This window comes from Prionailurus viverrinus, chromosome A1 (genome assembly GCF_022837055.1).
Source record: "Prionailurus viverrinus isolate Anna chromosome A1, UM_Priviv_1.0, whole genome shotgun sequence".
Classification (NCBI taxonomy): Eukaryota; Metazoa; Chordata; class Mammalia; order Carnivora; family Felidae; genus Prionailurus; species Prionailurus viverrinus.
In genome coordinates, this window is record NC_062561.1 from 154,155,917 (window position 1) to 154,179,395 (window position 23,479).

Sequence of the window (23,479 nt, forward strand, 5' to 3'; positions counted from 1 at the left end):
TACGCAAATTAAAGGAAAAAAGTGAGAATTAACCCTGTGGTTTGGATTGGATTTGGAAATATTAGTGTGAACTAATCATGTTCATTATATAGAAATAGCTACAGTAATCTAGATGTAAACGTGTGTGTGTGTGTGTGTGTGTGTGTGTGTGTGTTCATATGTGTACCTACATAGATTCTCTAGCTCTGTCTACAGAGAGGGCTTAGGAGCAGAAACACCCCAATAATAGCAAGCATATTGACCACCTAATCTTGGTTTCTAAATGCCATTCTCCCCAAAAAGAAGCCAGAACTGGATTAGGGAAAGTACAAGATAAGTTTGAAACATCTTGTTGGGCCAGAAATCAAGGAAGTACTTACAGAATCATGAGAACATAACAAAAGGCACAAAGGGCACAGATGCCATCTTATCTTACAAGGGCTTCCATTAATCAAATTCAGGATAATTTGGGCATCAAAATGATAGTAGTCAGTAATAACCCTTTTTTCAAGTTTATTTATTTATTTTGAGAGAGACAGGGACAGCACGAGTGGAGGAGGGGAGACAAGGCTCAAACCCATGAACCGTGAGATCATGACCTGAGGAAATCAAGTCAGACACTTAAGCTACTGAGCTACCCAGGCACCCCAATAACCCTTTAAATAAATTGAGAATCTGTGAGTCCATATTATAAAAATAAATAATGGATAAATCACACATTTGATAAGAGGAAGGGTTTTATCCAGTTTCAAAGTAATCCCACACAGATGATTAGTAATCACAAAGGAAAACAGACTGACTTCACAGTAGAGAATCTGTGCAGCCACTACCTTAATCACATGACCTGAATGAGCAGCCTAAGTAATGGGACAAATGGAATTTTTGTGCCACCCAATAAAAGAATGCTATAACAAGAACCCAGGATCAGTTCTGTGACTTTTGCCAAATTTTTTAATCTGAATCACAGGAAAAGATCAGATGAACTCAAATTTAAGGACACTCCGCAGGAAAAACTGGCCGGTAATCTTCAAAAGTGTCAGTCATAAAAGCCAAGGACATACAGATGAACTGTTTGGGATTAAAGGAGACTACAGAAACATGTCAGCTGTACCTTTCCGCTGCAAAAAAGATAACAGAAATAATGGACAAATCTTGAATGAGATCTGAGGATGGCAGGAATATATGAGTATTGATTTCCTGATTTGATGGTCCTATTGTGTTTATGTAGGAGAAAATCTTTGTAGAAAATACACATTAAAGTTTTCAGAGGGAAAAATGAAAACAACAGAAAAATTAAGTTTTGGGGCTCCTGGCAGGCTCTGTCAGAAGAGGGTGTCACTCCTGATCTCAGAGCCAGGAGTTCGAGCCCCATAGTGCATGTAGAGGTTACTAAAAAAAATGAACTTAAAAAATGTTAGCTTAAAAAATATATTTTAAAAAATAAAGTATTCAGAAGGTGATGGAGGAAGGCAACTTTCAAGTGGTTCAGGGAAGAGAAAAACTATGTTGTCATACTGTACTTACAGCTCTTCTGTAAGTTTGACATTGTTTCAAAATAAAATTTTAAAATTCCTAAAGTCATATTATTTATTCAAATTTTCAGAGTGCATGTAGATTTTAGGCATTACTTGATAAAATGGTGGGTATATTTGGACCTTGAAGTCTGTCCTAAGAGTTGTCAATGGTGTGGTCCATCCTGATGTCTTTCAGACAGCTTGAAATGTGTTTATTTGCAGCTGTTATGATCTGATTCACTTTTTAAGTCTACTATAGGTAGTCATTTAAATAATAAAATCCCCTTTTTAAGGTTATTATTCTACAATGCAAATATCAAAGACAAATGAGTAATGAAGTCCTTGGCCCTGAAGAGATCTCTCCTGAAAACTACTGAAACAACTTGCACGAGAAACAGCAGGCAGAATAAGCTTAGTGTTCACACTAGCGAACCTGTCACTTCACCTTTAGTTTAACATTAGCTATAAAGTTTGGTGTCTTCTCTGTCAGAAAAAAAAAGGGATGAGTACATACTTTTCCATGACACACAAGCTAGTTTTTATATCATTTGTGTTTTAAATTGTTGGGTTGGACTACGCTAATTTCCAGAGCAATACCGCTGCCTGCCATTTTCTGGTGGAAAGCTCTTTTAAGGGGATTTACCTGGGGATGAAATGTGATTGCATCTCTGCAGTTGTTCATGGCACTTCCTGAACAGTCCAGCAGGTGGTAGTCTAGGAGAGGAACAGTTCTCATTCTGCACCACCACCCCCCCCACCCCCATCAGGAAAACAGAAAGAATGTGGACTCAGCAATGTGCCCTCTCTTTTCTGGCATAAGAATGGGATTTCCAAGGTTGTTCTTTCAAAATGGGTACTTAGGTATACAGAGTGTTACAAGAAAGGAGCCAATATACATTTGTGTGTATCTGTGACTATGCAGGATCCCAGAGCTCAAAAAAAATTTTTTTTTTATTTCCAGAAGTCCCGCTGGTTTTATATCTCTTTGCCCTGATTTCTGTGACATGGCTTTGGGGAGGCCTGCACATGGCTTACAGACACTTCTGGATGTTGGTCCTCTTTGTCATTTTCAACAGTCTACAGGTAAGCTTACAATCTGGTTGCTGGTGGAACACATGTATGCTCATGAACATGGGCATGGAGTTTCAATGTAAAGGAATCAAGTGTCTACACGTAGGTGAATTTTTACACACAACATCACGCAGAGTTGCAGAATAAAATGATGAAGGGCTAAATCTTTAATACCTAAAATATGGCTGGGCTTCTAACTTGCTGTTTATACTGATAATATAAAGGGTAAAATATTTACCCTCCTTTATTTAGATAACATCTGAGTAACTACAAAAACATATTTCTTTTCCAGCAGGATTGATGTTTATAAACTTTGCGGCAGGTAACCATGGACGGTGGCTGTGTCTAGATGTTAGAGCAATTGAAGAGTGAAATAGATAGCAGTGTTCAAGCAGTCCACTCTTACGCCTGGTGCTTAGTGAAATGAGAGTGTTTTGGTTCACTGAAAAATGATTGACATCCTCTAAGTCTGGCAATGCCCAGCTTAAATTAGTTTTGTGAGCGTGCTTGGATAGCATAACTAGGAATTATATAACTATAGCAAAAATTAAAGCTGACTTTTTTAGTGCTTTTGTTAAATGGAAAAAAGTTGCACCCTGAAATTAACAAATGGAACAAATGAACTCATTTTCCTTATTTTCCAAAGTGAAAAGGTCTGTCCCAGACCAAAATAATATCTTGAATTTACCAAAGATCTCTCTAAAAACTCCTTATTTGGACCACCATGTTGCAAGGAACATGAGTAGAAAAACCTATTAGGATTACAGCATACAACTGAAACGAGACTCAAAGCATATTTTGATTTCATTTTAAGGATTTTAAGGAAACAAATTATTTAGTGACAGCATATCTTCCAGCCCAGTGCCTAAGCAAATCATAAGATGGATTTAGGAAGGACAGAAAATACAAAGTAACTTGAAAGTTTGGCATCAGGTTGATACAAGGAGGTGTGTTGACATCTCTGTATAGCCACAGAGATCATCAAGCACCTGCTGCTGGCACATTGTGTTAGTGCTACAGTCCCAGGGTGGAGGGGACAGGCCTGCTCCTTTACAATGTGATGATTCAAGGGAGTAAACAGCGGTTAGAATAGACTATGCCAGGTGCCGTGCAAACAAAATGTAAAGGTTGAGTGAAGCACCTGTTTACTCCTACAAATGCTAGCATTTGAGATGAGCCCCGGAAGTGAGCCCTTCAGATCTGAGGCCCTGTCTGGTCAGCTTTGAATCCCAGGGGTCTATTGGAACTAACACCGAGGTCCACACTGGCAGCCTGCAGATGTATTTTATTTGTTGGACACACAGTGGTATACAGAACAGTGTTTTAAATTGTTTCATATTTGGGGGCAGCTGGGTGGCTCAGTCATTGAGAGTCCCAACTTCAGCTCAGGTCATGATCTCACCGTTTTGTGAATTCAAGCCCCACATGAGGCTTGCTGCTGTCTGCACGAAGCCTGCTTCGGATCTTCTGTCCCCCTCCCTCTCTGCCCCTCCCCCTGTTCTCAAAAATAGAAAAATAAAACATTAAAAAAAAACTCTTTAAAAAATTGTTTAATATTTGCTGCAAACTTTTAAAATTGAGAAATCTCACATAAAAACTTGAATTTCTGGCTTTTCTTTAATAGCAGTACTTGCTTGGCAGCAATTGGCAAGTCCTAAGTGGATGCTTCCCCCTTTAGATGGGGCATGTGATCTTAGTATACATGGGATAGACTTCGTTCATTCACTTTACCTGCCATTGAGTTTGCAATACCTTTAATGTTAAGTAAGTGATGAGCATATGGTTATTTCAGGCAGAGAAACAGTGTTAGTCTGGGCAGTACAAAAGGGAACTGATTAATCTTGCCGAGATTTAGAGAAGAGTTGGGTTGAGGGTGGCAAGAAGAAAGCCTTTGCAATTCGGAAGGTAATGCTGGGAGCCGAGACAGACGAGGGTAAGTTGGCCTCAGTGCCATGTTACCATGCTTCGGAAGGGATGTTGAACTTCAGCTTTTAAGCAGTAGGAAGCCATCAAAGTTGGAGTTTTTATTTGTTTTGCTCTGATTTGTTTTTAAAATTTTTTTAATTTTGATTGGGAATGACTTGCTTGTACTACTTTTTAGAAGGATGACTGGGAAACATTTAGGAGGGTAATGAAATGTGGAACAGCTCCAGTTAGAGGTGGGCTCCTATCATAGTCCAGCCTATAATATTTCAGCAGCATACCTGGGAATAGAGAGTAGGTGACAGGTTTGAGAATTGTAAAGATAACCATTAATGGAATTTGGTTAGCCAATAAAATGTAGGGATGTGGAGTATCCGAGAGCAACATCATTTAGAAATGCCAGGCTCAGGTGAATGGCTGGGTACCAACATCTTTAGTCAACATGAAGATCACATCAGGCATAGGGTTCTAGGAAATACGCAGTGAGGTTGGTGAGTTGGTAAGATGTGGGAGTCATTGGTAAAGTTAATTTTAGTTAATAATTGTATAATAATTAATAATTTAGTAACTAGGTTTTAGGAGAGAGCTACAGAAAGAGATAATTAATGAAAGGGAACTAGAATAGAAGAGTTTGGAGTTTCTGGTAGAAAAGAAAGTTTCAGAAGAAAACAATACTAACTAACTGTCAAGTGCAGCAGAGAAGATAAATAGGCTGAGGACCGAGGGGCATTGTGGTGCAGTGCAGTGTTCCCCACCTGTGGCTTGCAGCAAAATCATGTAAAGGGCTGGTTGAAACACAGGTTGTCAGGCCCCACACCGAGAGTTTCTGATACAGTAGATCTGAGCAGGTCTGGAAGTTTGCTTTTCTAGCAATTTCCCAGATGATGCTGAGACAGCCAGGCTAGGGACCACAGTTTGAGAACTGCTGATATAGTGAACATGATCCTAACTCCACCAATCTAGCCAGCTGACTTTAGTTGAGTCATGGATATAATTTTTTTTCTACTTTCTTCATCTGTGAAATAGGAATACATACTATTTAGGATTATGGTGTGATTTAATTAAATGGCATAACATATTAAGCAATTGTACTGTACCTCACATGAGGAGCAATTATTTTTATCCAAGAAGTTTAATGGAGTATAGAAAGAGAGATAAAGAAAGTAATAGCTTAGGAAGGATGTTTGGCTGGTTGGTTCAAAGGAGATTTTTTGTTTCTGTTTCCTTGTGAAAAGAACCAACAAAGAAGGAGAAACTGACAAGTGGAGGAAAGAAAGACTCTTTGCTGTGGCAAGATCGTGGACAGGGCAGGAAGAACAGAAGTGATAGAGGGAGGAGAGATGTTTCTCTCTCTGAGGCTAGGGAGAGAGGGAGGAACATGGAAAACCATTTGGAAGCTGGAAGTGAGAAAAGTTGGAATTTGCATCTAATGCTCTCTCTTTTCTCTGAAAGTCAAGAAGCAAGGACATTTGTTGAGAAAAATGGGTTGAAAGCTTGAGCTAAAAGTGGTAAAAAGTTCAGAGAAGTTTCTAGGCAGAAAGTAAATAGCAAACTATGGTGGGTTGGAAGATAGATGGTCAAGAAACAGACTGCTTAGAGAGAAATTGGAGGGATTCAGTAGAGGTTAGACACCTGAAATCCATGATTGAACCAGTCACCAGCAATTAAATAAATGTGAACCTCAAGGTTAAGATGGTAGCCAGTATCACCTATCAAACCACATATACACGAAAAAGTCTGTGGAGCACTTATGCAAATTTACTAATAAACGAGGACTGTTGGACATTAAACTATATTTCATGGTGAGATATAAGCGTAATTGTTATGGCCTGTTTCTTGGAGGAACTTAATCAAAGCTAAGTATATGTAAAAACTAAAAACATCTCAAACGCATATTTAATGAGTTTCATTCCATCTCTGTGACACTCTTGAAGCCACGAGCTTATGTGCCATTCTGGCACACCAGTACCTTCCTGGTACCAGTGCTCAGTTAATCATTCCTAAAAGAAATGCCTGTTAAGAAACACTTGAGGGGGGGCACCTGGGTGGCGCAGTCGGTTAAGCGTCCGACTTCAGCCAGGTCGCGATCTCGCGGTCCGTGAGTTCGAGCCCCGCGTCGGGTTCTGGGCTGATGGCTCAGAGCCTGGAGCCTGTTTCTGATTCTGTGTCTCCCTCTCTCTCTGCCCCTCCCCCGTTCATGCTCTGTCTCTCTCTGTCCCAAAAATAAATAAACGTTGAAAAAAAATTAAAAAAAAAAAAAAAAGAAACACTTGAGGGGCGCCTGGGTGGCTCAGTCGGTTAAGCATCCAACTTCGGCTCAGGTCATGATCTCGCGGTCTGTAAGTTCGAGCCCCACGTCGGGCTCTGTGCTGACCGCTCAGAGCCTGGAGCCTGTTTCAGATTCTGTGTCTTCCCCTCCCTACCCCTCCCCCGTTCATGCTCTGTTTCTCTCTGTCTCAAAAATAAATAAACGTTAAAAAAATTTTTTTGTTAAAAAAAGAAACACTTGAAAAATATGATTTCTCTACGGTTCATTGGAGTTCATTTAGTTTGTAAACTGTCTCATGTCGTCAACTTGGGCATTTTCATAGAATATGGCTATATGGTAGTAAGATCTTCCAAGTATGTTCCATGAAGACTTAGTGGTTAGTATTATTTTTTATTGGCTTTGTATTTTTTTTAACTGGCTTTTGTCAATATCTGCACCCACAAAAGTGTGTATCTTATGCTTGGCTACTGTATTTTGCTCAAAGGGGATTACTGCTTCATTTTTTTATCCAGATTATTATTATGTGATAGAGACTATTATTTTATCCAGACTATTATTATGTGATTAGGTGCCCAGAGACTAACAGATGAAAGTTATCTTTTTATAATAATCTGAATTTTTGTATATATATTGTTTGATGAAATTTTAAAAAGGGAATCTTTTTGTTTGTTTGTTTTTGAAGTAAACTCTACCCCCAACATGGGGGCTCGAACTACCACCCAAGATCAAGGGTCGCATGTTCCATCGACTGAGCCAGCCAGGCACCCTTAAAAGGACATCTTTAAAAAAAATTTTTTTTTATTTGAGTATAGTTGACACACAATGTTACATTAGTTTCAAGTGTACAACATAGTGATTCAACATCTCTGTACACATTATGCTGTGTTGACCATAAGTGTAATTACTGTCACTATACAGTGCTATTATGATATCATTGACTGTGTTCTATATGCTGTGCCTTTTATTGCTGTGACTTATTCTATAACTGGAAGCCTGTGTCTCCCACTCCTCTTCACTCATTATGCCTATCCTCCCACCCCCACTTCCCTCCTGGCAATCATCAGTTTGTTTTCTGTTTTTAGAGGTCTGGTTCTGCTTTTTGTTTCTTTGTTTATTCTTTTTTTTTTAATTCCACATGTAAGTGAAATCATATGGTATTTATCTTTCACATTCTGTCTTATTTCACTTAGCATAATACTCTCTAGGTCCAAATGGCACTGTCTCATTCTTTTTTAAGGCTGCATAATATTTCATTGTATAGAAGTATTACATCTTCCTTATCCATTTGTCCATCAGTGGGCACTTAAGTCTTCCATATTTTGGCTATTGTAAATAATGCTGCAGTAAACATAGGGGTGCCTATATCTTTCAAATTAGTGTTTTTGTTTTCTTTGGGTAAATACCTAGTTGTAGATTTATTGGGTCATATGGGATTTCTGTTTTTAATTTTTTGAAGAACTTCCTTAGTGTTTTCCACAGTGTCTATACCAATTTACATTCCCACCAACAGGGTATGAGGGTTCCTTTTTCTACACATCTTCTCCAACACTTGTTATATCTTGCCTTTTTTTTTTTTATCATAACCATTCTCACAGGTATAAGGTGATATCTTAACTGTGGTTTTGATCTGCATTTTCCTGATGAGTAATGATGTTGCACACCTTCTCCTATGTCTATGGACATAGACATGGGTTCAAGCCCCACATCAGGCTCTGTGCTGACAACTCAGAGCCTGGAGCCTGCTAAGGATTCTGTATGTGTATCTCTCTCTGCCCCTCCCCTGCTCATGCTCTGTTTTTCTGTCTCAAAAATAATTAAAAATAAAAATAAATAAATAAGGGAATCTTGATCACTTGAAATATTATCAGGAATTTCTTGATCACTTTCTGAAGATTCAGGGTATACCAAGCATCTAATACATTTGAGCTTTTAAGAAAATGTGTATGAAGTACTTTATAAAGCATGATGGATACAAATGCAAAGTGAGTTTAGAAAAATTATTCTAAATTTGTCTGCTATTATTTTTATTGCTTAATATCTTATTGACCATGGTGGTACCACCAGTGCAAGACTCACCTCCTATCAGCTTTCTCACCCCAGGATGGAAGGAGCTTATTCCCCAGTAGGAAAATCCTTTAAGACTTAAATTACCCTCACCTTGGATCACTGACTATGCAGAAACCAGTCACATGTGAAAAGTACTCTGGCCATACTTGGGTCATGAGCAGTCTCCATCAGTAGAAGGAGTTCAATTGTTATCGCAAAAACTACATAGAATGGAATTCCCACCAGAAGAAATGATACTTTTATCAATAAAAGAGGGGCAACAGTGGTAGGTGGGCCATTGTAAGAGATGTCCACTATACGTATTTTCTGAATTTCTTGTTCATTGCTATAAGTTGGGATAAGGCTAAAGACAGCTATTGTCAAATCACTGGGATATTTCGTTGATGTGACCTCAGTTTATTATGAATATCCTTGTTATCTATCATCTAACCAAATGTCTCTATAGTCCACAAGAAATTCATAAGGGACCACATTTAATTTTTTTTTAATTCCCTGATCCATTAATCCAATAATCTTTGTTTTTTTTAAAGTGAGTTGAATTTATTTCTAAGATTTGTGTTCATGCTTATACATCACAGCTTTCTTAAACTGTTTAGTCCAAGGTATATCCAAACGGTGTAACAATAATGGGAACAATCACAAGAGTTTATCCTCAGCTGCTAGGCATTGGTTGAACCCTGTCAGTTGTTAAAATATGGAAATGGCTAGGGTTTAAACTTTTTGCCTATGTCCCAGGCTTTATCTAAGAGAATCCCCAGACTTCCAGCAGCTGAAAGGTTAATACGTGGCCAGATAGGGAGCCTCCAGGATCCTAACTCCAGCTCTAGACCTCCAGCCATTCTGATTGGTCAGTGTAGGTGCCACATTCATCACACATTTTGCATATCACTCCTAGCTTAATTACGTTCTAAAGTATTTTCTATTTTTAACTGGAACCAGTCAGATTCAGACTTAAATACAGCATTTATTTCAGATTTTCTTCTAGGGCTGCCTTACTAACTGACAATTTTTTCACATGTGTAGGGAATCCCATATAGGATAATAAGGGTAGCCAGCAATATCAGGCATGAGCTTCTTAAAGATGCTGGAAAACACGTTTTTGGAAAAGATTCATATACATATAAGAACATTTCCAAAAACTGAAATGCATTCTTGGAATGCATAAGCTGGCAAGGGAGCAGAACTTTACATAGTATTGGGATATGACACTTCTCAGAATGTGAGTTATGAGACCACATTGTTCAGAGTCCTGTTTGACTCTCTCTGTCTGTAACTGGCTTATACATGTTCGTTTATACAAGCATCTGGTCTCGAGATGTTCCCTAGCAATTTTTGAACCATTCGCTATTTCAGAGAAGGGAGTTACAACATGGAATTTGTAGCTAAAAATATATAGCCTATGTTCAAATTTAAGATCAGCTGGTTAAAATCATTTTTATTCCTCACCCCATGTCTTAAACATTAGGCTGGGAAATAAGTAACTCAAAGGTAGAAACAGTTTCTTTTACTTTTTTATTGGTTTTTTTTTTTTTTTTGGTGGTAACTAGAGGTTGTTTGGTTTTTTTTTTTTTTAATGTTTATTTTGAGAGACAGAGAGAGAGAGCTTGAGCAGGGGAGGGGCAGAGAGAGAGGGAGAGAGAGAATTCCAAGCAGCTTTCGCACTAACAGCCAGGCTTCATCTCCCGGAATGGAACAGTGAGGTCATGATCTGAGTCGAAATCAAGAGTCGGACACTTAACCGACTGTGCCACCCAGGTGCCCCAACTAGACTGTTTGTTTTTTTTTTTTAATTTTTTTTTCAACGTTTATTTATTTTTGGGACAGAGAGAGACGAGCATGAACGGGGGAGGGGCAGAGAGAGAGGGAGACACAGATCGGAAACAGGCTCCAGGCTCCGAGCCATCAGCCCAGAGCCTGACACGGGGCTCGAACTCACGGACCGCGAGATCGTGACCTGGCTGAAGTCAGACGCTTAACCGACTGCGCCACCCAGGCGCCCCCCAACTAGACTGTTTTGAACATATAAATATTCTTTTAATACAGAAAAATAGTGTTTATTTTCTTACTCCTCTTTCTTTCCTTACCTCCTTCTTTCCCCTTATGTCCTTTCTTCCTTCCTTGTTTTCCACGTATCTCTTGTCATTATATATTGAATTTCAGCTTTAAAACTAATGCCTTCTCTTATGAAGAAATTCTCCCAAAGGAAAATAGTCCTTGAGGTATCATAAGAAATGGAACATGTTTCTGTGCTCAGGAAACATACAGAGTTCATTGCAAATGGAATAGAGAAGAAAATTAATAATCCTCCATTAATTTTCTTCTGTGAGAATTCCTACTTAGCATCCAGAGGGGTTCAGTGCAGGTGTCGGCTTAGATACAGTACATATTTAGTCTTGGCTGCTTCCTTTTGAGGATAAACAGCTCTTGGGAAATACACATTGTTAAATAATCAGTTACAGAGGACTAATTGTTTCAAGGCACTCTCTTTGCAATTGCTTTCCAACAGCCAACAGTAATAAGAAATGTCACTTTGTTTCCATTGGAGACTAGCACATGAACTATTCATGAAGAGTGGAAAAGCAATCTTCCCAGAAAACCCTGGAATAAACATGTTGAAGCCAGGGGAGGTTGGGACTCTTTCATTGATTTGTCCCAGAGCCATGTCAAGTTAAGTGAAAAAAAAAAATAGCTACACTCCTTTTGTAGCGTGAGATGGAGAGACTAATGAATGCCTGGTGTGCTCTTCAACATCCCAGAACATTTCTATAACTTTACAAATAAATATACAGAAGCTAAGACAAGGAGGTGTATTTAAATTGTCTTGATTAGGTCATACCACTGTCTAATGTTCAGTAACATCTGGGCTTGGGAATCATCTTTCTGTTTTCCTATAGTAAACTTCTTAACTCTCTTTGACAATAAATGACAACATCTAACGTTGCCTTCTCATTACCCTGTTGATTGGCCAGGCAGGGCTCTTGAGACAGACTGCAGGATTTTCACTTTTGTTTGTACTAGGTTTTGTAAATAAAAGTGTCAGGGTCTGATCTGCCAGTGGGTATCTTCCACGAACACATTGTTACTAATGAAGGGACTGTATAGACTACCTTTTGACACCTGGCTTCATCCTTGCAAAACAGCTGCCTCCATTTCTCCTGCCCTAATGTTTCCATTTCAGAACTTTTTCTGTGCCCTTTCTGATCACATTTTTTGCATTTCAACCATGTAGTATGCCCTCCTGGACTTGCAGGGCCCTTATCTCACCAGTGAAAAGATCTAGCACTCCTCTGATCCTTGAAATCACAATGCCACAAGAATTAGAGTAAACAAGCCACTTACCCCCTTTTGTTAAAACAGTTTTGGGAGAACACAGCCAGCAGTTAACATTTGGAGCCATATTTCCCCTGGTCATTCAAATTCTTTGCCTTTGTGTTAATTCATAATTTTTCCAGGGTGTAAAATTTTATTCCTATCTCTTGTATTACTCAAATATTGGGATGGGATCAATATATATTTTTGTAAATACATTTTATATGTATATGTTATGGTAAAATTCAATGCTGAGCTGCGAGATGCAATGCAATGAGGATGCAGTTAAGTGTCTTTTTTTTTTTAATTTTTTTAATGTTTATTTATTTTTGACAGAGAGAGGGAGACAGAACGTGAACAGGGGAGGGGCAGAGAGAGAGAGAGAGAGAGACAGAATAGAAGCAGGCTCCAGGCTCTGAGCTGTCAGTACAGAGTCTGATGTGGGGCCCGAACCCACAAACCGTGAGATCATGACCTGAGCCGAAGTCAGACGCTTAACTGACTGAGCCACCCAGATGCCCCAAATGTCTTAAAACCTCTGTTGTACCAAAAGACTTGACACCTGCAAGGTTTAGTTACCTACTTTCCAAATGGAGGTAAAATCCAAAAATGCCCTGAATTTTATCCTAGAGATGATATAAAAATATATGTACAAAATATAATGTATAAAGTACATGGTTTATAAATACAAAATATTATAAAAGAATAAATGGGCAAAAGAAATGGTTATCTCCATAACCACATAAAGACAAATGAGAGGCCAAAAAGAGATTAGTAAGCTTAGCCTTTAAATCCTCTCTTAAGCCACTGATTGATCACTGAATGATCTCATTCACTCACACAGAGGTATTCCCTATATACAGGTACCATAGTTCCCCTGTGTCCATCATCACAATGCTTATTTTGTGACATGAATTTGCTGTAGTCACTGATCTGCTTTTAAATGTGTAGCACACGCCTTCAGGTCCAAACAGGTAACTCACGTGAGTGATGTAAGCTTACTGTGAGACTATCTAGGGTTTGGTGGGGACTGTATAACTGGAGAGTTCAGACCCTTCCGAAAAGCATGCAAATGAAAAAAGCAAACAGGGTGTGGGCCAAACAAAAGATTTTCCAGGGAAAATTCCCCAGGGTCCAACAGAACCTGGCTTTCAGGCTTTGTGGCTAATCTATTTATAGTTTGCCCCCTCCCTTGGGGCAAAGTAAAAGTTTGGGGGATCCAAGTGGCTCAACTGAAAACCTATTGTATTAACTGGAACTCGTCCTGCATGGCAATCTTTGGACTCCATTTCTTCATTCTCTGGTGCGGTGAGACTGCTGAATTCTCTGCTTAGCTTTTTAGCCTTGGAAGCAGCTGGATTCCAGTAGTTTCCTAACCTTTCCTCCCACACAAAGTCAGCTTTGGAAGTGGCAAATGCCTTTATAGTTTTCTTTTGCTTCAGAATCTTGGCCCCTCAAGTCCTGATTGCCTTAGTAGATTTGAACCCTATTTTTTCGTCTCCCCAACCTGCTCAGATTGCAGCAGGTCCCAGGCTGCAACTTCCTGTTCTGCCTCTAGGCATCTCACTTTGAATTGGAAAATTCCCTAAGAAAAAAAAAAAGGTGGGGGGGGCAGTGAATGGAGGGCTCCCTGCTGTATGGATTTTGCTTCTGTACAAGATCTTGGCTCCTCAAGTACCAGCTGTTCGGATGACTTTCATCTGCTCTTTTGTTACTGTCTGTGTTGTTGTTTTATTATTGTACATGTGTGTTTGAAAGTGTTTTCTCCAGCTTGTGGAATTCCACTCAGTGAGGGTTAATCTGATATAAAATCCATCAAAGCCAGGAGCAAAAATCCCCATAAATTTATTTCAACAAGTATCTAATAAATTTTTAGCGTAAACTGAACGCGTGTTGATAAGTAAAGATATTTGGAGCCACTGCAAGTCCTCAGATGTGGAGTGGGTGACCTTTTAAGACACGTGCACTGTGCTGGTGCTCCTGGGAACACCGATGAAGATGTCTACCTGGAACTTTTTTTTTAAGTTTATTTGTTTTAGTAATCTCTGTACCCAGTGTGGGACTCGAATGTACAACCCTGAGATAAGAGTTGCATGGTCGTCCAAATGAGCCAGCCAGGGGCCCCTGTGCCTGGAACTTCTTAAGGTCAGCTGATGAAGAGGGTACTTTATGTTTTATATGTCACACACATGTGTGCACACACACAGAACAAGATCTTCCCACCTATTTCGGCAAACTGAAATAAACCAAAGAAAAACATAATCCACACTGAAGAGAAACTAAAGGCTGCATGTTCCAGAAAGTTACTGCTCTAGGAAATAGGACTACCTTCTTAAAATGTGGATTTAAAAAATGCCAACTAAAATCTTGATGAAAAAAGTTTTAAATGGCATGAATTCACATACAAACCTAAGTTTTTGAAAAATCTTTTTAGATGAACAGACCCAGGAAATTCAGTCTTCATCCTTTAGAATAAAACAATTCTCTGTCACTGTTTTCCTCTGCAGTATTTTAAATAGCATTCTCCAGCTTGAGAAATTACATGAAATAATGGCATTAAAAGACTTTGGAGTACATATACTGTCCTACTAATTTTTAATTTTGTGATTTTTGGCACGTTCTTTACTTTCTCCGAAACGGGGATGGATACTTCTCCTTAACTTTAGAAGGCATCTGTGGAAATCAACAAAAAATATTTTAAGTTTTTAGCACATAATAGGTGCTTAGTAATGTTAACTACTTTTCTCCTGCCCCTAAGGTGATACCTGCATTTAGTTTAAGATTCTTCTCTCTCTCTCTCTCTCTCTTTTTTTTTTTTTTAATGTTTATTTATTTTTGAGAGAGAGAGTGAGAGAGAGCGCTCGTGCATGCTTGCTGGGGAGGGGCAGAGAGAGGGGGACCAAAAAGGGCTCTGCACTGACAGCAGGGAGCCCCGATGCGGGGCTCAAACTTACTCTGAGATCATTACCTGAGCCAAAGTTAGACACTCAACCAACCCAGCCACCCAGACGCCTCTAAGATTATTTTCACATAAACAGAAATCCCAAGCTTCCGATCTTCATAGCATATCTCTGAAATCAGCAGCGTTTCTGTAACTGCTGATAATTCAGTCAGTTTAGAATGATGATGATGTCACAGGCCACGTTCGCTAAGCTACCATCTCAGTGATCTTATTTGGCTACAATCCCCAGTGTCTAGATACTATATAAGTACGATGTAGACATAAAATCTATTAGTTATATTTTGTCCTTTGTTCTGTAACATTTTACAACTCTTATTATAAAGGAGTGATATGGTAGATTATATACATTTTTACCTTATTGTTTGAGGCAATATCATAACACTGGAAATTTTGTATTCATTCACTGAGGAGCATTAATCTCTCTGAAATGTATTTATGAATGTATATGTTAGATGACACATTCCCATGCCTCTATGCTGAATATCTATTATAATAAAAATCAAAACAATAGGGGCACCCAGGTGGCTCATTCGGTTAAGCCTCTGACTCTTGAACCCAGCTTGGGTCAGGATCTCAAGGTTCGTGGATTCAAGCCCTGCATCGGGCTCTGCGCTGGCAGTGGAGCCTGCGTGGGATTCTGTCTCCCTCTCTCCCTGCCTCTCCTGTCTCATGCTCACTCTCTTTCTCAAAATAAATTTAAAAAACTGAAAAAAAAATCAGAACAATAACAGCTAGTATTTATTGAGTGCTTATTATGTGGAACTGTACTTCTATCATTTAATTTTTACAACAATCCTGTAAAGTAAGGACTGTTATTCTTGCCTTTTTACATACGGAGAGACAGAGGCTTAGAGAAATTGAGTAACTTAGGCAAGATCACACTCCCAGTAAGTCATGAGCTGGGATCCTGTGTACTATGATCAGTTCCCCTACTAGGCTTTGCAATGCTCGAAGACCATAGGACCTCTTGCTTACTTATCCCACGGCATCTCAGCAGAAGGCTGTCTTATAGTAGCTATTCAACAAATGCCTATTAACTTAAAATTTTTGCTGACTTAAAATGTATTAACAAGCAAGATGAATTAAAATGCATTCTGGGTGGCTTAGTTGGTTAAGCGTCCGACTTCGGCTCAGGTCATGATCTTGCAGTTCGTGAGTTTGAGTCCCAGGTTGGGCTCTGTGTTGACAGCTCAGAGCCTAGAGCCTGCTTCAGATTCTGTGTCTCCCTGTCTCTCTCTGCCCCACTCCCACTCATGCTCTGTCTATCTGTCTGTATCTCTCTCGTGAATTAATAAACATTAAATTAATGCATAATAACCATAATTAACATGAATTGTTATTTGGTTACCTTTCACTTATAAAAACTAACGCATTGAAGTAAATGTTCCTTTTCTTTAACATTGATGCCCATTACAAAGTCACAATCTCCTAGAGAACAGTCTGTCGGGCAGCAGCAACATCCAGCAGGCTCCAGATGAGACAGAGAGTTCCACAGTGAATATTCTCTCCATAGGTTCTTATATCCTTCATTTCCCTAGTTCTCTAATGTAGCCAGTTTTAATAGAAGTGACCTTAAGCATAGAGTCAAGTTAGCAAGTCACATTCCTGTTGCTTGCTGAGAACATTTGTAAGGACTGAGAGAACAGAAATGGAAACAAAAAATGTGACTCCTATCCCTAAAGGCAGGAAAAGGTCAAAAACAAACAAACAAATAAAAAAAACAAAAAACGTGTGGAGGTGGGCGCTTGGGTACCTCAGTCAGTTTAAGGGTCTATTGATTTCAGCTCAGGTCATGGTCTCAACAGTGTCTTGAGGTCAAGCCCCACATAGGGCTCTGTGCTTACAGTGCAGAGCCTGCTGGAGATTCTCCCCGTCTCTCTGCCCCTCCCCTGTTCACACCTTCTCTGTCTCTCTCAAAATAAATAAATAAACTTAAAAAAAAAAGTGTGAAGTTATATCTGTGGCTCCCTTATATCCATCCTTTCTGCCTTTTCTTCCTGTGTGTCACTGTCCCCTCCACTCTCTAAAGCCTACACTTCCAGCCACTGCTGCAACTGAACTGCCTTCCACCTAGATCAATTGCTTCGTCTGTCTTTTTAAATACTGCATAGACCTTCTTGGACAGAAAACCTGTGTAGGAGACACACTTACACACTAAGACAGGGCTGGAGGAAATCAAGCATTGGATTGCACGGCCCAGGCTCTAAGCATCTAGGAATCCGGATGTCCGTTCCAAGGAGACCCACAGGCCATATGCGTTGAGCTAAACAGACCAGATAGAGTGAGTTTCTAAACCTCTGGTAACACTCTCACCCGTGAACTCCACTGTTCTCTGAAGTCTGTAACACACATTTCCTTCCAGTGAGTATCAACTGAGTTTAAACATGGCAGCAAATGCACAGTCCAGTTCACCTTTTCTAAGAAAATATTCAAAGTGTCTAGCTTTATGTGCCTCCACTTAATTGATTGTTCCTGTGTGAAGACAAAGACATAGTAAACTTAGCTCTAATTGGGGCTAGGCAGGCGATCTGAAACGATGGAATTACAGAAAAAGAGAAGGAGAACTTCGTATTCACTGGCTGTGATCAATCCAGGAGGCAATTGTCCTGAATGTGCCTAGGTCTCCTAAAATGAAGTGAGGACATTGGTACTTGACATTGTCTCCCTTTTGCTTGCCTGGTTTCTCTCCCTTGCAAGTATGTATGCAGCCTCTCGTTGGTTGATGTGGTTGCAGCATTTTGTACTGAAGATTTGGTCATCACTGAATATCCACCTCCATCTTCAGCACTACGAGCATTAGAGAAACTCCAGTGGAATAGTATAGAAAAAAACTCACTAGAATTGTAGGTCCTGATTATTACAACTGTAGTACTGACCTGATCATTTACTGAGAGGAAGTTTTTCAAAGGAATTTTTTCTTTCCTAATTTTTAAAAAATAGTTATTTTTGAGATAGAGAGAGCATGAGTGGGGGAGGGGCAGAGAGAGGGGGGCCAGAGGATCTGAAGCAGGCTCTGCACTGACAGCAGCCTGCCTGACATGGGGCTCAAACTCATTAACCGTGAGATCATGACCTGACCTGAAGTCAGACACTCAACCAACTGAGCCACCCGGGCACCCAGGAAATTTTTCTTTTTAAAATGAAGATTTAAAAGATGCAAATCAAAACTGAATAAATGTACCTATGATTTTTTTCATCAAAAAGCCCTCCTATACTTTTCCCCTTCAAGGCTTGGCAGAATAACAGGTCATGGGGTAACCAGACCTAGTACAGTTGAGTTGGAGGGGCAATAGTCTTAGTAAATAAATTTTATAAGAGTTATAAATGCTACTTGATCACAGATGATATGCTTTTAAGTTATTCACTTTCATGAGGAATCACTGTAAAAATAAAAGGGAGGTTATACAGGGATGTCTCCCTTTTCAGTGCTCATCCTAAGTATGAAAATTTGGTCCAGGGGGGCACCTGGATGGCTCAGTCACTTAAGGGTCTGACTTCAGCTCAGGTCATGATCTCACAGTTCATGAGTTCGAGCCCCTCATCAGGCTCTGCACTGACAGCTCAGAGCCTGGGTCCTGCTTAGGATTCTATGTCTCCCTCTCTCTCTGCCCCTCCACTGCTCACACTCAGTTTGTCTCTCTCAAAAGTAAATAAGCATTAAAAAAAAATTTTTTTTTAAATTTGGTCTAGCATTTCTGAGCCTAGGAAGAATCTGATTCTTTGTTATTTTATTGTAACAATACTGTATTAGTAACAAGTTAATTTATATTATTTTTCCTATTATTAACAATGATACCTTTACATTTCTCAGTATCTTTTAGAAATGTTTATGCTTGAAACAAATTTAAGTAGTCATCCCTGTGGAGACTTTTCAATATCATATTGTATTCCTGTGATACATTTTTGAGAATTATGTTTTATTTCTGAGTACATGCTGACCTATGATACAGTGTTTGGATGTCTCTCATATGTGGCAATATGCCTTTAGTGTGTGCAGTCTTCAGTAAAATGAAATAAAATGCTACAAGTAAACCAAGATTGACTACAATAGTTGACTATAGATTCTGTACTAGAACCTCTTCCCCATTCTTTTCTTTACCCATGAGCTCCTCTTCAAAAAATAAATCAGAAAAATGTTAGAAGACCATAATGTAGATAGGATCTGCAAGTGCAAGAGATCTCTTGAAGAATGGGTGCCTCTGAATCATTGCTGCAAATTTTCTGGACTTGCTGTATTTATCATCCAAAGTTTTGTATGTTTCACATGCTTGTAAAATCCACTTTTATCTTTTTTCCCCATGCTTCAATATGTTGTTATTTACGTATAAGTGATACAAGCCACAGTGCTTTGCAACTTGTCGGTTTCTTTTAGTACACTATAATTTAGTACTTTATTCTTTGGATAGAGTCCACAACGGTTTTTTGTTTTGTTGTGTTGTGGGGTTTTTTGTTGTTGTTGTTGTTGTTGTTGGGGTTTTTTTGCCTGTAAACCACGTGAATCAAATATTTTATTAGGAAAAGTAGAGTCAGAGAAACAGAAAGGTCATCTCTACCAAAACAAAACCACATTTCACCAGTCCTTTATACTTAATTTCATCTGTGTTCTTCTCTTTCAACATGGAATGCATGTTTTTAATGCAAAAATGAGGAAAAACCAAATATAAAATCTGGTTGAAATCTGGCTTTATTTGAATCACCAAATGGGTTCGTTAATCAGTATGAATTAGCAAAATGATATATACTCCTTATCTTAATGCTCACTGACAGTGTTTGTTTTGTTTTAATGTTACTTATTTTTGAGGAACAGAGACCGAGTACAAGTGGGGGAGGGGCAGAGAGAGGGAGTCACAGAATCTGAAGCAGGCTACAGGTTCCCAGTTGTCAGCACAGAGCCCAGTGCTCCAACCCCAAGATCATGACTGGAGCCAAAGTCGCTTAACCGACTGAGCCACCCAGGCGCACACTAACACTGTTTCTATCTGCTGTTTCCCTTTGTGGACTTGAGAGGAGGAGGCTAGTTCTGTTGCACTATACTCCTCACAGCACTGCTATGCTCATTCGTCTGAATTTTCCAAGAATCCTCCCTGGCTGCAACTACTACCCATCCCATACATGGGATTCATTCCAGTACTGTTCATTCTTTTACACATATCTTCTGAAGATCTAGCAAGAGGATCTCTCATTCTCTACATCCAGAATTCTGAGAGATCCTCTACTTCTCTCTACTGGCATCCAATTACACTTGTAATTCCCTTCTTCCATTTACAGCTGTCACCAGACCCTGTCTAACCTCTGTTTCCCGCTTCTCTGGATTTCTGTCTCCCATGACATATTTCACCTTTTTTGCCCCTTTCCCTACAACTTGGATCATTCGTGGACACCAAAGTATTTTTATCATTCTATCACATTCTCACTGACTAAGTGACCTTAAATCAACTACTTCATCTTATTGGTGAAATAACCAGGGCTGGACCAATTGACTTTGTAAGTGACTAATTTTTCTTTTTAAAATTTCTACTTTTGGCTGGTGCAGCCACTCTGGAAAACAGTATGGAGGTTCCTCAAAAAATTAAAAATAGAACTACCCTACAACCCAGCAATTGCACTACTAGGTATGTACCCAAGGGATACAAGTATGCTGTTTCAAAGGGACACATGCACCCCCATGTTTATAGCAGCACTAGCAACAATAGCCAAAGTATGGAAAGAGCCCAAATGTCCGTCGATGGATGAATGGATAAAGAAGATGTGGTATATATATACAATGGAGTATTACTCGGCAATCAAAAAGAATGAAATCTTGCCATTTGCAACTACATGGATGGAACTAGAGGGTATTATGCTAAGCAAAATTAGTCAGAGAAGGACAAACATCATATGATTTCACTCATATGAGAACTTTAATACACGGAACAGGTGAACATAAGGGAAGCAAAAATAATATAAAAACAGGGAGGGGGACAAAACAGAAAAGACTCTTAAGTATGAAGAACAAACAGAGGGTTACTGGAGGGGTTATCGGAGGGGGGATGGGTTAAATTGGTAAGGAGCCTTAAGGAATCTACTCCTGAAATCATTGTTGCAGTATATGCTCACTAACTTGGATTTAAATTAAAAAAAGAAAATAAAAAAAGAAAAATTGCAAAATAGTAATGTATATATGTAAAATATAAAAAAAAATTCTACTTTTGGGGTACCTGGGTAGCTCAGTTGGTTAAGTGTCCAACTTTGGCTCAGGTCATGAGCTCACTTGGTGAGTTGGAGCCCTCCCTTGGGTAAGCTCGAGCCCCACTCCAGGCTCTGCATTCTCGCCCTCTCTCACTCTCTCTGCATGTCATGGGATTCTTTCTCACTCTCTCTGTGCCCCTCGCTCATTCACTCTCTCTCAAATACATAAATAAATAAATAAATAAATAAATAAATAAATAAATAAATTCTACTTTTCCTATTTATTTTCATTTGGGGTAAAATTGTCTTTGGAGAAGACCATCTATAGCCCAAATATAAACAAACATGTATGAATTTGCCTCTGAAATGAGTTGTATTTGTGGATCATAATGACCCATGAACAAAGCTTTGAACTAGGATTTAGGAATGCCATTAAACAATACAGAAATGCCATTAAATAATTGTGTGACTTTGACCAAACCATGCAGATGGAATTTCTTCATCTATACATGAATGAAATCAGACAGTATCTTGCCTAACTCTGGAACTTGATGATTCTATTACAAAACTTTATAAAAAAGAATAATGCTCTATTTGAGAAGCCAAAAAGTTTTAGAGACATTGCTTTTGCCATTCATTTTGCAAGTACACGTGTTCTTTTCTGCTATTCTTTTGTTCGGAATTGAAAAGGGAGTCCTGAGAGAGTGAGGTGAGCTCTAGAGGAAAAGGGCTTCGTCTGGGAACTAAACCTGCAAACCACCCCTGGTCCCAGGTCATGTCCTGTGGTCTTCTGGGATATCACGCTTCTTTCTTCATTCGTAGCTATACGCTAAGCTTCTCTCTGCTCAATCGCAGAACTCTAATGAGTTTGCCAAAACTCTGAAATATCAATCACAGGATTAACTAAACAGCACATTTTTATATTTGAAACCCCAATTTTGCTTTTTTACTAAAACCGCTTTCCTCATCACTATATTTAAAATATTTGAATAACTGTGCAATAAATAGCAAGAGACACAAATGATTATTTCATAATTACATGCTAAATTGATGATATAAGAATTCCCTATCACTCACTGGATATCATTGGGAAGCTCACTTAATTTCTCTAATGTCTCAGTTTCTCTCTTTCTTTTTTTTTTTTAAGTTTATTTATTTATTTTGAGAGAGAAAAAAGAGAGAGCATGTGAGAAGGGCAGAGAACATGGGAGAGAGAGAGAATCCCAAGCAGGCTTCACACTGTCAGCACAGAGCCCGACACGTGGCTTGAACTCACGAAGCAACCGTGAGATCATGACCTGAGCTGACACCAAGAGTCAGACGCTTAACCGACAGAGCCACCCAGGTGCTGCACAGTTTCTCTCTTTCTGAAAATTGTGGCTAAAAATAGTACCTACGTAGCACTGTTGGGAGGATTGAGTAAAATGAATAACATGTGAAGCATGGCCACGTGTGTGGAGCTGAAAGAATGCTCAGAAAATATTAGCTACTCTCATTGTAATGGTGATGGTTGTTTTCTAGTATTATTTGCAGTTATTCTTAGTAATAATAATAGAGAAGTGCATAGGAAGGTCTTGAAAAGCCAGAGATGGCCTTGTGAAAGATGGGGTCGTAGAGCGGGGCCACAGAGTATACCAAATTTGGATGCGTTCGGAGGAGAGGAAGGTGTTTTCATGTTCTTCAGATAAAAGGATGGGCAAAGGCACAAGATGGAAGAGAGCATGGTTATCTTTGACTAGCTTAAATGAAGTTTCTGTGGAAGAATGAAAGGAAATAGCACTGAAAAGGCCCTGGGGTAAGCGTAGGGTTGGGGAGGGGTGACAGGAGCAAAGCCTTTGTGCCACATTATTATGGCATCTATTAAAAACAATTTAAAGAACTTAAAAAAAAAAAGCTTAGTAAAAAAAAAAATCATTGTTTTGTAAATACCTTAACCACAGCAAATTTTACACCTGACCTCTTGCATTCCATCCATAAAGACAAGTTCAAAGACAACCACCCACCAGGGAGTTTCTTTTGCTGAAACACAAGACCTAATCCTGGGCAATCTTGCCCCTCCCACTGACAGTGGCTGACATTGCGAGCCCAGAGCAGCATGAAAGTCATTTGCCATAAATAAGTAATATATAAATGCACTAAATAAAATTGTAATCCAGAGTGTAATCTTCGTGAGACCAGGGGCCCTGACATAAATCTCCCATGCGTCTCACCTCATAG

At 39.2% G+C, this 23,479-nt stretch overlaps 1 protein-coding gene across 1 annotated transcript in view; it reads left to right on the forward strand.

Moving 5' to 3' along the window:
* The window catches only part of ADGRV1 (adhesion G protein-coupled receptor V1), a 563,604-nt gene that overhangs the window by 493,125 nt on the left and 47,000 nt on the right, over positions 1-23,479 (forward strand). Inside the window, exon 87 of the mRNA XM_047878513.1 lies at positions 2,455-2,576. Within this exon, the coding sequence (XP_047734469.1) occupies positions 2,455-2,576 (122 nt within the window). The remainder of the gene's footprint in view (positions 1-2,454; positions 2,577-23,479) is intronic.